The sequence below is a fragment of the Hemitrygon akajei genome, unplaced genomic scaffold (assembly GCF_048418815.1).
Source record: "Hemitrygon akajei unplaced genomic scaffold, sHemAka1.3 Scf000167, whole genome shotgun sequence".
Lineage (NCBI taxonomy): Eukaryota > Metazoa > Chordata > Chondrichthyes > Myliobatiformes > Dasyatidae > Hemitrygon > Hemitrygon akajei.
In genome coordinates this window covers 179,386-189,286 of record NW_027332053.1, presented here as the reverse complement: position 1 = coordinate 189,286, position 9,901 = coordinate 179,386, and the positions used below count along the sequence as shown (strand labels likewise).

The following is a 9,901-nucleotide window of genomic DNA, read 5'->3' as shown; positions in this document are numbered from 1 at the left end:
CAAGTGTGGCGTCAGTATATCATGCCAAAACGATTGTGAAGGGTTAATACGAGCCGCATGAACAATGAATGATCGTTGCCGAACACATTAGGTTTTGGTCTCTGGTTGCCAAGTATTACAACAGGTTTGACAGGCAACCACACTGACGTTGTCGTATCTTAACCTGATTGTCCCATATGGTGATTAATTTGTGGAATTTGCATTATCCCAACCAGTGTTGAATGCCGCCAATAGATAAGGGAATTGTTTGAATTTACTTTCTTTTAACTTACTCTAGTTACACATTTTAATGTATCCTATACTTTTCATGTTGCCCTTCTCGATTAAAGAAGACATTTACTGAAGTTAAGTTAAGAATTGTGGTCATACGGACAGTTGTGTGAGGGTTTGTTGGCTGTACATAAATCATTAAGGGATACAAAAGAAACCGCACGTACTATCGAGGGAGCACCACTCCAGAGGAATTGAATGTTTAACGAAACACGAAGGACAACGAGGGAAAACTTTCAGCGGTGAGGGTCTGGAATTGACTGCATGGATGGTCGTGGAGGACGATCGACAGCATTGTCCCATGGGACTTCTTTAAAGACACAACAATCGTGCTATCTACAGTGAGAAAGGGCAAAGGAAAGATGCAAAATGTTTACTGCGGAGCTTGTTTGGCTTGACAAGAGTTGAGCCCTTTGCATTCTGAACGTAATAGCGGTTCTTGTGTTCTGTCCAGGCTACACCCAGATTTACATGGTGGCTCAGTAATGGAGTTAGGTCCGGGTTACATTATTGTGAACCGCAAGGTCGGATGCTGCTATCTGCAAACCCAAACATTTGTAGAAGTAGAAAATAAATCCTAAGCAACTATAGACTGCTTTGGGGAGAAAGCCTACATACAGCCACATTTAATGCACCAAGTTACAATAAAAATAGATATTATTTTAACTTGATGCACTAGGTACTCACGACGAGAGAATTTGATTGCACCATTGAAATTACGGTTGGGACAAAACAGATTGCTCCACTCAGTTGTGCTCATCGATTTGCGGACTGATCAAGAACGTCAGTTGGGATAGAGAGCAGATCCCTTTTGATATTCCAGTACGACAATATGAAGACAGGACATGTGCTGTTGGAGTGATGTGGATGGATACTAAGTCTCTAATCTAAAACTTCGGAAACAATACGGATCTCCGAAGCAAGCAGAAGCACGTATATACAAAATTATTTAGGGTTTGTAACCACAGGAATTTTGGAAGAAATTGCATCCACTAATGATTCGCCCATATGGTCAGTTCAATGGAAGTTGTAGAGTCACCGGAGATGACTGAGAATAGAATCGAGTTATTCTTTTACAACATCTACTGTAGACAAGAGTCCAGAGACAAGGATTAGACAGTGTATTTTAGCAAAGCGGTTTACTTTACTGGATGTAAGTAATGATTTAGTTTTGTTGCATTGAAAAGTGAGTGTTAACATACATTTGTTTTCACTTGGTAAGGACAACACCATACATGGAACGGTCTGCTGTAATGATTTCACAGTTCCCCGACCATTTTCCACGAATGGTTTGCAAATGGACTGAATGCTCTTTCGTCTCCCCAGTGTTTACTTCAATATGTAGATGATCTCCTCGTACAAAGACCCGAGAGGAGCATTATGAAATACTTGAGAAACTACAATAACTCTTACAGGAGATGGGATTGAAGAGTAACCATGAAAATACTCAAGTAATGCAGCAGCAGGTTGGTTACCTGGGAGTGCTCATAACCTGGGGAGTCGAGAGATTGATAAACAGGGTGTGGATGCTGTGATAAATGCACCTCTACTCACTGGCGTGAAGCGATTGAAGTTGTTTCTCAGTTTGGCGGAGTATAGCAGCGACCACGAATCGGAAAGATCAGATCGCAATCTGCCCATTTCCGAAGTTTAATGGACATTCGGGTAAGTACAGGAATTAAAAGGGTTTACAAAGTTATTGGTGAACTGAAGGAAAAGGAGAGCAACTCCAATAGACATCTCATTCATTATGAACAAAATGATCCAAAGTGTGTTTTTGTATGTATAACTACCAAATAGAAAGAAGGATTTCATACTGTCTGCAAAGTATTTGAAACAGTACATTTGCCTCCAATCCATGGGGCAGCGTCCTATCGACAAACAAAGGTCACAAACTTCACGAGGTCTGACCATCCAGCTTTTCCAGACCGGAATTGCACGGAGAGTAAATTCAGACATCTGGCTTCGTCGTTTGGACCTCAGAGAAAATGTGCCAAAGGAGGACATAGCATTTTTACCACAGAAGCCAGAATCAATGCGCATGAGAGGATTCGTCCCTCCATAGTCATTGGAATCAAATACTATCAAATTAATTTCTTTGAAGAATTCGTTTGCCTTCCTATAGAGAATGGCCATGCTGCGACGTTTTCAGCGCAGAAAGGCTTAGCGAATAGTCCGGCACGCCTGTCAGATCCGCAACACCTGTGGAAGAGCTGCAACTCTGCAGAAAGTGTGGGAAACATTGAGAAAGGACCAGCATTTGATTATGTAGTTTGTTCGCACTCCAATGAAGACTCAGGCTGACAGTGTTCTCACCCTGCTAACGGGTCCTGGATGCAAAAATAAATGAGCCCCGAAAGACTTAGAAGATGAGCCCTGTAAGGATTCTTACGTTTTGGCCGCCAACTACGTAAAAAACAATAATAATTCAAACAGTCACTGGCTTCGCACTGACATTATTTACATCTAATCCGATTTTTAATTTCAGTTCTGAATCGCAAAAAGAGACACATTCTAGACAGATTGACTAAACGTCATTTTGAACCGCTAACTCTTCATGGATCTCGATTAGACACCCCAGCCCTCATAGACGGAACAGAAGAAGAGCCAGTGAGCAATTTCAAGCCCCAGGCTGTCAATTTCTCCGAGTTTCTATCCTGGGCCCAACATAGGGATGACGCTGTAAAGACGGCAGAACAGCAGTTATATTTCATGAGGTGTTTCGGGAGATTTGGTATGGCATACACTCGCACGTTTCTGCAGATACACCGGGGAGAACATTCTAACCGGCTGTATTGTCGTATGGAATGCGGGGGCGGGGTGTTGGGGTTGGGGAGAAGAGTATCACTACACAGAACTGAGATAAGATGCGGAGAGTTGTACGCTGCACAGCTCCATAGCCTCTACAGAATAGAGGACAACTTCGAGAACGATGCCTCAGAAAGCCGGCGTCTCTCGTTAAACACCCACATCACCCAGGACATGCCCTGTTCACATTTCTACCACCTGGATACACTTAGCGGAGCCCGAAGGCAAACACTTAGAAATACAGGAACAGCTTTGTCCTCTTCACTATTTAATATCTGAATGGACATTGAAAACAACGAAAGCTACCAGATGACATTTTATACTTTATTTAAATGTATAACTATATATTTACTTTATATATAGTTTATTTATGGTTACTTTATTAATTCAGTTTCTCTATTATAATGTATTAAGCTGTACTGCTGTCACAAAGTCAAAAAGAAAGTCACGGTGTATATCAGTGATATTAAAACTAATTCAGATTATAATCTGATGCGGACATATATTCTGTGTACTGCAGTGTGCAGCGTGGAATTAAAATGGTTAATTGAATCTGCCCCTCCCGCTAACATTGTTATTTGGATAAAATTAAGCACAGTCTCCCTGGGGCTAATTTGAGTCCTTGGAGTGTCTGAAACAAATGAGTTCTTCATCAGCGATTCATTGACGTTAATAAAAGCAGCTGCTCCGCCTCTGACAGACACTAAAATCTGCAGAGGATGGAGAGCAGAAATCACAGCCTGACGGTAATCAATTCCACCATTCTGTCAGCGGATCTGAAGCTGATGAATGATACAGAAACGGAGAGAGAACTGAGAAAAGTCGATTTTAATGTTCAATGGATGGGAAAAGATGTGTTCTGGGCATTTACCGAGCTTACGGAACATTATGGCAGTTTACCACTCGAAGATCGGATTGTTTTGCTTCTTAAGGGTATCCAGCCAATCTACTTCGCTTTACTTGTTATTATTGCGGTTCCTGGTAAGTTTTGTTTTTATTCAACTATTCTTGATGCAAGTCATGTTGAGCTTTACACACAGTTCAATTTTACTCCACTCTCCCTGCCATTGTGCCTTTCCGTCTGCACTTATGTATAATTACAAATATGTCATTATTATGTCTTTATTTATACTCCCGACGATATATTTCGGTTCAAATAACCCTGTCTGAAAGAGCTCAGGTTTTTTGTTTTGTTTTTGTAATAGAATGAGAACTAACTAACTGGGCTAGGTTTTACAAAGAAATAAACACTTGGAAGCTTCTTTGCATACTACAAAGCTCTGCGGCCAGTTAAATGATCGCCTTATTTAGTTAATGCTAGTAAATTAATTAAGTCCACTCTGTATTGAAATTCCGATTTAACCTCTTGCTTTTGTTGACGTCTTAATGATCCGAAGGACTAACCGATCCAGACCTACTTCTCAAAATCAAACACGTTGCACATTAACAATTACAAGTTTTCTGATATTTTTCTAAATGTTCCCGTTATTTATCCCAATACTCTTTCATAAAATGACATATTTTTCTCTCCTACTTCCATTCTGGCTTATGTTCTCGATTCCGTATCTCCGCCCTCCGAGAGCTGTGCATTCGCAATAAAGTATCCAATTTGCAACTTCGGGTTTCCTCCCGTTTTCCCATCAGAATACATTTTCATGAGATGATATTCCAGGAAGTGCCTGCTGAAGCAGGGATATTGATTGGGTGCCAACTCCTCGAATCATACGTGTAGCCTGTCCAGCTTAGTTCTGATAATTTGCTTTCAATCAGCTCTCTGTAAATGCAGCCGCAGGATTTATTGGATTGTACTTCTTAAACACAATGGAGCCCTCGACAGGCAGCGATTAACAGAACACACTTCGTTCAGTTGGCCAACTTACTTCCTTTCTATTAATTACCATTTTGGTCACCACACCGTCTCGTTTTTTTCCCCCCGTATGTTAAGTTTTAATAAGTCTTTCTATTCGGAAGATCGTCCAATTAAAAAAAAAAAAATCGCTCTTGTCTTTAATTCGACAGCTGTTACTGTAAGTATTCATGCAAGTAAATTCTATCCCCGAGAGAACGTCTGCAGTAATCTCTGCAATTATATAGGAGACAGGACGTCTAATCCTGCAGGGTCATTGTTGTTTTCAGTTTTTTTTGTATTTCATATCATTATTCATCAAACCCTATCTGACTGTTTCTATTGTTACTCCTGTCGCTTTGTACCTTTGTGAAAAAAAAAAATCTGCAAGTTCTTGCTTTCTGCCGGCTTGCCGCATTCTCCGAGGAGAAAGTGACAACTTATCCCCTTCAAATCGCCTTTCATTTGCCATGATTTTCTCTCCCTTTGCTCCTTTCTTGCTATGTGTCTATTTCTATTTTCACCGTGTTGTTTTCTTTACCCTCCCTGTTCGCTGCCACATGCAGAACAAAACAAAACCGAGATGTTGTCCATTTGTCACGGGGCCCTTAGGGGGAAGATGAAGGTGCACGGTGTATTCTCACACCCCTGTACAATGAGAACAAAGACCTCATGCACGAAAATAGCGGAAATGTCAAAGATCGAATTGAAGATCTGGCTCGCTGTTCTATTCGAACGTCAGTGGCCTGTAAAGATGGGCAAAGTTTTTAGGAGGAGTTTACTAGTTTGAAAATAAGACCTGAACTCAGGTATTTATGAATTTATGAAAACATGAATTAACAATATTGTGTTAACAAGCTAAACTTGTTTTCACATATCGATGTCTATTTCCATTCTTTCAGGCAATTTGCTGACCATTCTGATCCTGTCACGTGGAAAATGCGGTCTCTCCAAATGTGTCACTCTCTATTTGGTGGCCATGGCCGCGGTGGATTTAATTGTCGTCATCTTTGACCTGATACTGAGGCACATCACGATGGTGTACTGGCGGCAATTTCACTTCCCCTGGCCAGTTCCGGTCTGTAATTTTCACGCCGTTATCCTTTATGCAGCGACAGACTGCTCTGTCTGGTTCACAGTCTCGTTCACCTTCGACCGGTTTGTCGCCATCTGTTGTCAGAAGTTGAAATCCACATATTGTACTGAGAGAACGGTGGCTGTGGTTCTGGGAACAGTGACCGTCCTCAACTGCCTGAAGGATTTGTTTTGGTATTTTATGCTGACGGGTGAATATAACCTTCTTAGTGATCCCTGGATTTGTTGGGGAAGAGGTGGTGTTGTTGGCTCAACTCTTTGGGCAACGATTGAATTCACTCATTATTTCCTCAACCCGGTCGCTCCTTTTTTTCTCATTCTCCTCTTCAACACTTTAACCGTAAAACAGATTTTAACAGCCAGCAGAGCTCGCAACAGACTTCGGGGTCAGAGCAGCGGGGAGAAGCCCAGAGACGCTGAGATGGAAAGTCGAAGAAAATCAATCATTTTACTCTTCGCCGTCTCTGGAAATTTCATCGTGTTGTGGGCGGTGTTCATGATCCACTCCATCTGGAATCGATTGTGGTGGCTGGGGTTTCGATCGATCGTTCTCCCTAATTTTGTGCAGAAGATGGGCTTCATCCTGCAGCACTTGAGTTGCTGCACGAACACGGCCATCTACGCAGTAACCCAGAGGAAGTTCCGGGAGCAGCTGAAGAGTGTATTTATTTATCCTGTTACTCTAATTGTGACTTTCAAAAAGCGGTGAGAGGTGAGGGACATAGAGTAGCAGATTCTGAAATGAATATGTCTCCCTCTATGTCCTTCCCGTCCCAACGACTTTGTTCCTGTCCGCTTCTGACGCTTAGAGCGGCAATGAATGTCTTCCATCTCTCTCTGTACTTAGCTATCTTCTCTACTAGGCCCTAGGTGTGTTTCAGAGCTCTCAATTCTACCCCTACAGTACTGCGCCAGGTAATCATTGGTCTACCGTGTGGCCCCCGTCCAGTCAGCGTTCCAATGAATGTCTGTGCTGACGATAGGGTTTTGAGTCAATTCGGTTAATTACAACCGTTTAGTTTTGTATCCAGAGTGAATTGGTAAATTTTCTCGATGTCTCTGTATTATTTCCTTTCTAAGAAAAAAGTTGTTGTCATACTTCTTTCATTTTATAAAGAAAAAAAAAGTAGCGTTATAAGTCATACATTAAAATGCAGGGTTTCGATTTCTATTTTGTCTATACTGGATTTTAACGCGGCTTCTAATCTTGCATCTCATGTCCTCTCTGCCCTTCAGTTTTTCTACTTCTACCTGTCCCTGATACACACACGTTCACAGATGCACAGGCACAGTCAGACTCAGGCAGATAGAAAGAGTGGACTAACACACATGAACGCACACACACACACACACACACACACACACACACGCACACATGCACACATGCACACACACACACACACACACACACACACACACACACACACACACACACACACACAGATGCTAACTAAGAGGCTCACACAAACACAGACACGCACACATGAACACTAATCGATTTTCCGGCTCAGCTGTCAAATTAGCGTTCCGCTTGTTTTCTATTGTAACTGCCACTCTGGTGTACATTGCTCCCAGGAGTAAAGCCGTCGATGATCATGGGAGATGGATGGTAGCTTGTAATTAATCGAAGTAAAAACAATCGGGTTTGAATGCAGACTGAAATACGTAATCGAGCCGGTAGACGACGGACTATTCTCAGGGCATGGCAGTCCATTCATTTTTCATCGGATGGCGGGGGAAGTCATCACGCACTTTATTTATATGAGATGCTGTTAGTCGGCGTCATGCACCATGTCAGAATTCAGAGTGTATGTGTCAGTAGCCACAAATATGGGATAAAATTCAGAATGAATTGGAGTCAGAGATCAAGCACACCGGCTTTGATCTCAGCAGGTTGGAGGGTCAGTTGTTTTGAGTAACTTATTTATATTAAAGGACACTTTCTACATAATTATACTGCCATCTCCCGGTAAACACGCCTCTACTTTTGAAATATATTATCGGAGAGAAGGCTTGAAGCATGTGTTAGCTTCAAAAATCAGGGTGCGCTGGTATAACACAACAGCGTCAGACGCTGTCACACGCTTACAGGATTACAAGATATGTTTCGGTCACTTGTCAAACACGGGAGCAAGAACTAAGGGATTTCATGTCAGTGTTCAACAAAGGCGTCCGTCATGGGGATCGGTTCTCAGGGAAAAGTGGCTTTGGAGGCAAATTAACATTCACAGCCTTCAAGCTATGGTGGGGTCTGGGATCACGCGTATTGGGTCAGCTCTCAGTGTGTAGTGGGGTATTATCTTCACTTGGAGTCGTATGACATGGTGATAGGTTCAGGCGATAGGTACATGTGTGCATCTATTCTCAGTGTGATCTCGGTCAGTGGTTACACATATGCAATCAGATAGCAGCGAGTAGTGTAGTTAGTGTTCGCAGACATCATGTCAAATATCATTAAATGGTGTGGCCAGAGATCCGAATACAGCGTGTTCTGGCGTCCGGGGTCATACAATGGGGTTAGATAACAGGCTGCGGTAGCGTCAGTGTCACGTGTCCGAGTTTGCTCTCAGATTGTGGCTGTGTCAGGGGTCACGCACAATGTCACAAATCGGAGTGAATTTGGGTTGGTGGTATAAGCTCCCGGTTATCTCTGGGAGTGTGTTTCGGTCAGGCATCACCCACCGGGCTCAGATCTCAGGAAGCTCTAGGTTAGGTTTCACACATAGGAGTCAGTGTATTATAGTTTCCGAGCTGTCCAAGGTCGCTGCATTGATTGTATTGTGATCACAGTCACACATCCAAATCAGGGCTGAGGGCTTGGTGGGGTCAGCAGTCAACCACTTCTGTAAAATGAAAGGGTATGATAGAGTCTAACCTTCACATGTCAGGGTCAGGTCTCAGTAAACAGTGCTGTTTAGGATCAGATTCGTGGTGGCGTCTCAGTGTGAGGCTGAATGAGAGTTGTCCGATCTGAGTAATGAATGGATGATATGTCTGGATGCCATGACAATGAAGGGCTTTCCCTGTAACTTGGTACAAATGATAACAATAAGTCAAACATGAAGCAAATTTTCCCCCATCCCTCCATAATCCGGCTCGTCCCAAAGGCGTCGCTCTGTACATGTCTCTCTTGTCCAATCCTCTTACCCCTCTGGCCTGCCTCTTACTTTTTATTCCTGCAAGTTAAGAAAGTGTCATATCTCCTCATTCTCCGCAATTCAGGGCCACAACCCACCTTTGCAGGTCAGGTGACAGTGCACCGGAGAAACTATCGGGGTCACCTTCTGTATCCGGTGCTCCCTGTGCGGCCTTCTGTACATCGGAGAGATTCGACGGAGAACAGGGATTCGCCACAAAAAGGAAATTTCCTAGTTCCAGTTGTACGAAAGGAAGGAGACCACACCCAAGTTGGTTGAAAATCACGTCACATTCCATCTAGATCGCCTGAACTGTGATTGCATTATGAATACATTTTTTCTAAATTATAATAATATCTCCGTCCACATTCAAACTTGTCCATTCCCACTTATTAGCCATGCTGATTTTCTCTTCTGCCCATCTCCTCTGCCTGGCGACCATTCCAGTCCTATTTCTCATGCTTGATTTTTTTTTCCTTCCTCGACTGATTCTCCCTTCTGCTCTTAATCGCTTCGTGTTATCACACCCAGATCTTTAATTTATCTCCCATCACCGAACTACCACCCCTCTGATGTCACCTATCGCCCTCTGTCTTGTAAACTCTTTATTCAGCCACTTCCCAGTCCCCATCTTCTTCGCCGATCCTTTTCAGTCCCGATGAAATTCTCGGCCCGACCTGTTTAGTGGGTTACTCCCCTCCATAAATCCGCCTGAGCTGTTGAGCTCGAGCAGCTTACTGCGTGT

At 42.9% G+C, this 9,901-nt stretch overlaps 1 protein-coding gene across 1 annotated transcript; it reads left to right on the top strand.

The window, feature by feature from the left end:
• Positions 1-3,797: 3,797 nt before the first annotated feature.
• LOC140724143 (probable G-protein coupled receptor 139) lies at positions 3,798-6,728 on the top strand. Its single transcript, XM_073038622.1, has 2 exons — positions 3,798-4,059; positions 5,827-6,728. Exons 1-2 carry the CDS (start codon positions 3,798-3,800, stop codon positions 6,726-6,728), a joined length of 1,164 nt encoding a protein of 387 aa, XP_072894723.1.
• Positions 6,729-9,901: the final 3,173 nt, after the last annotated feature.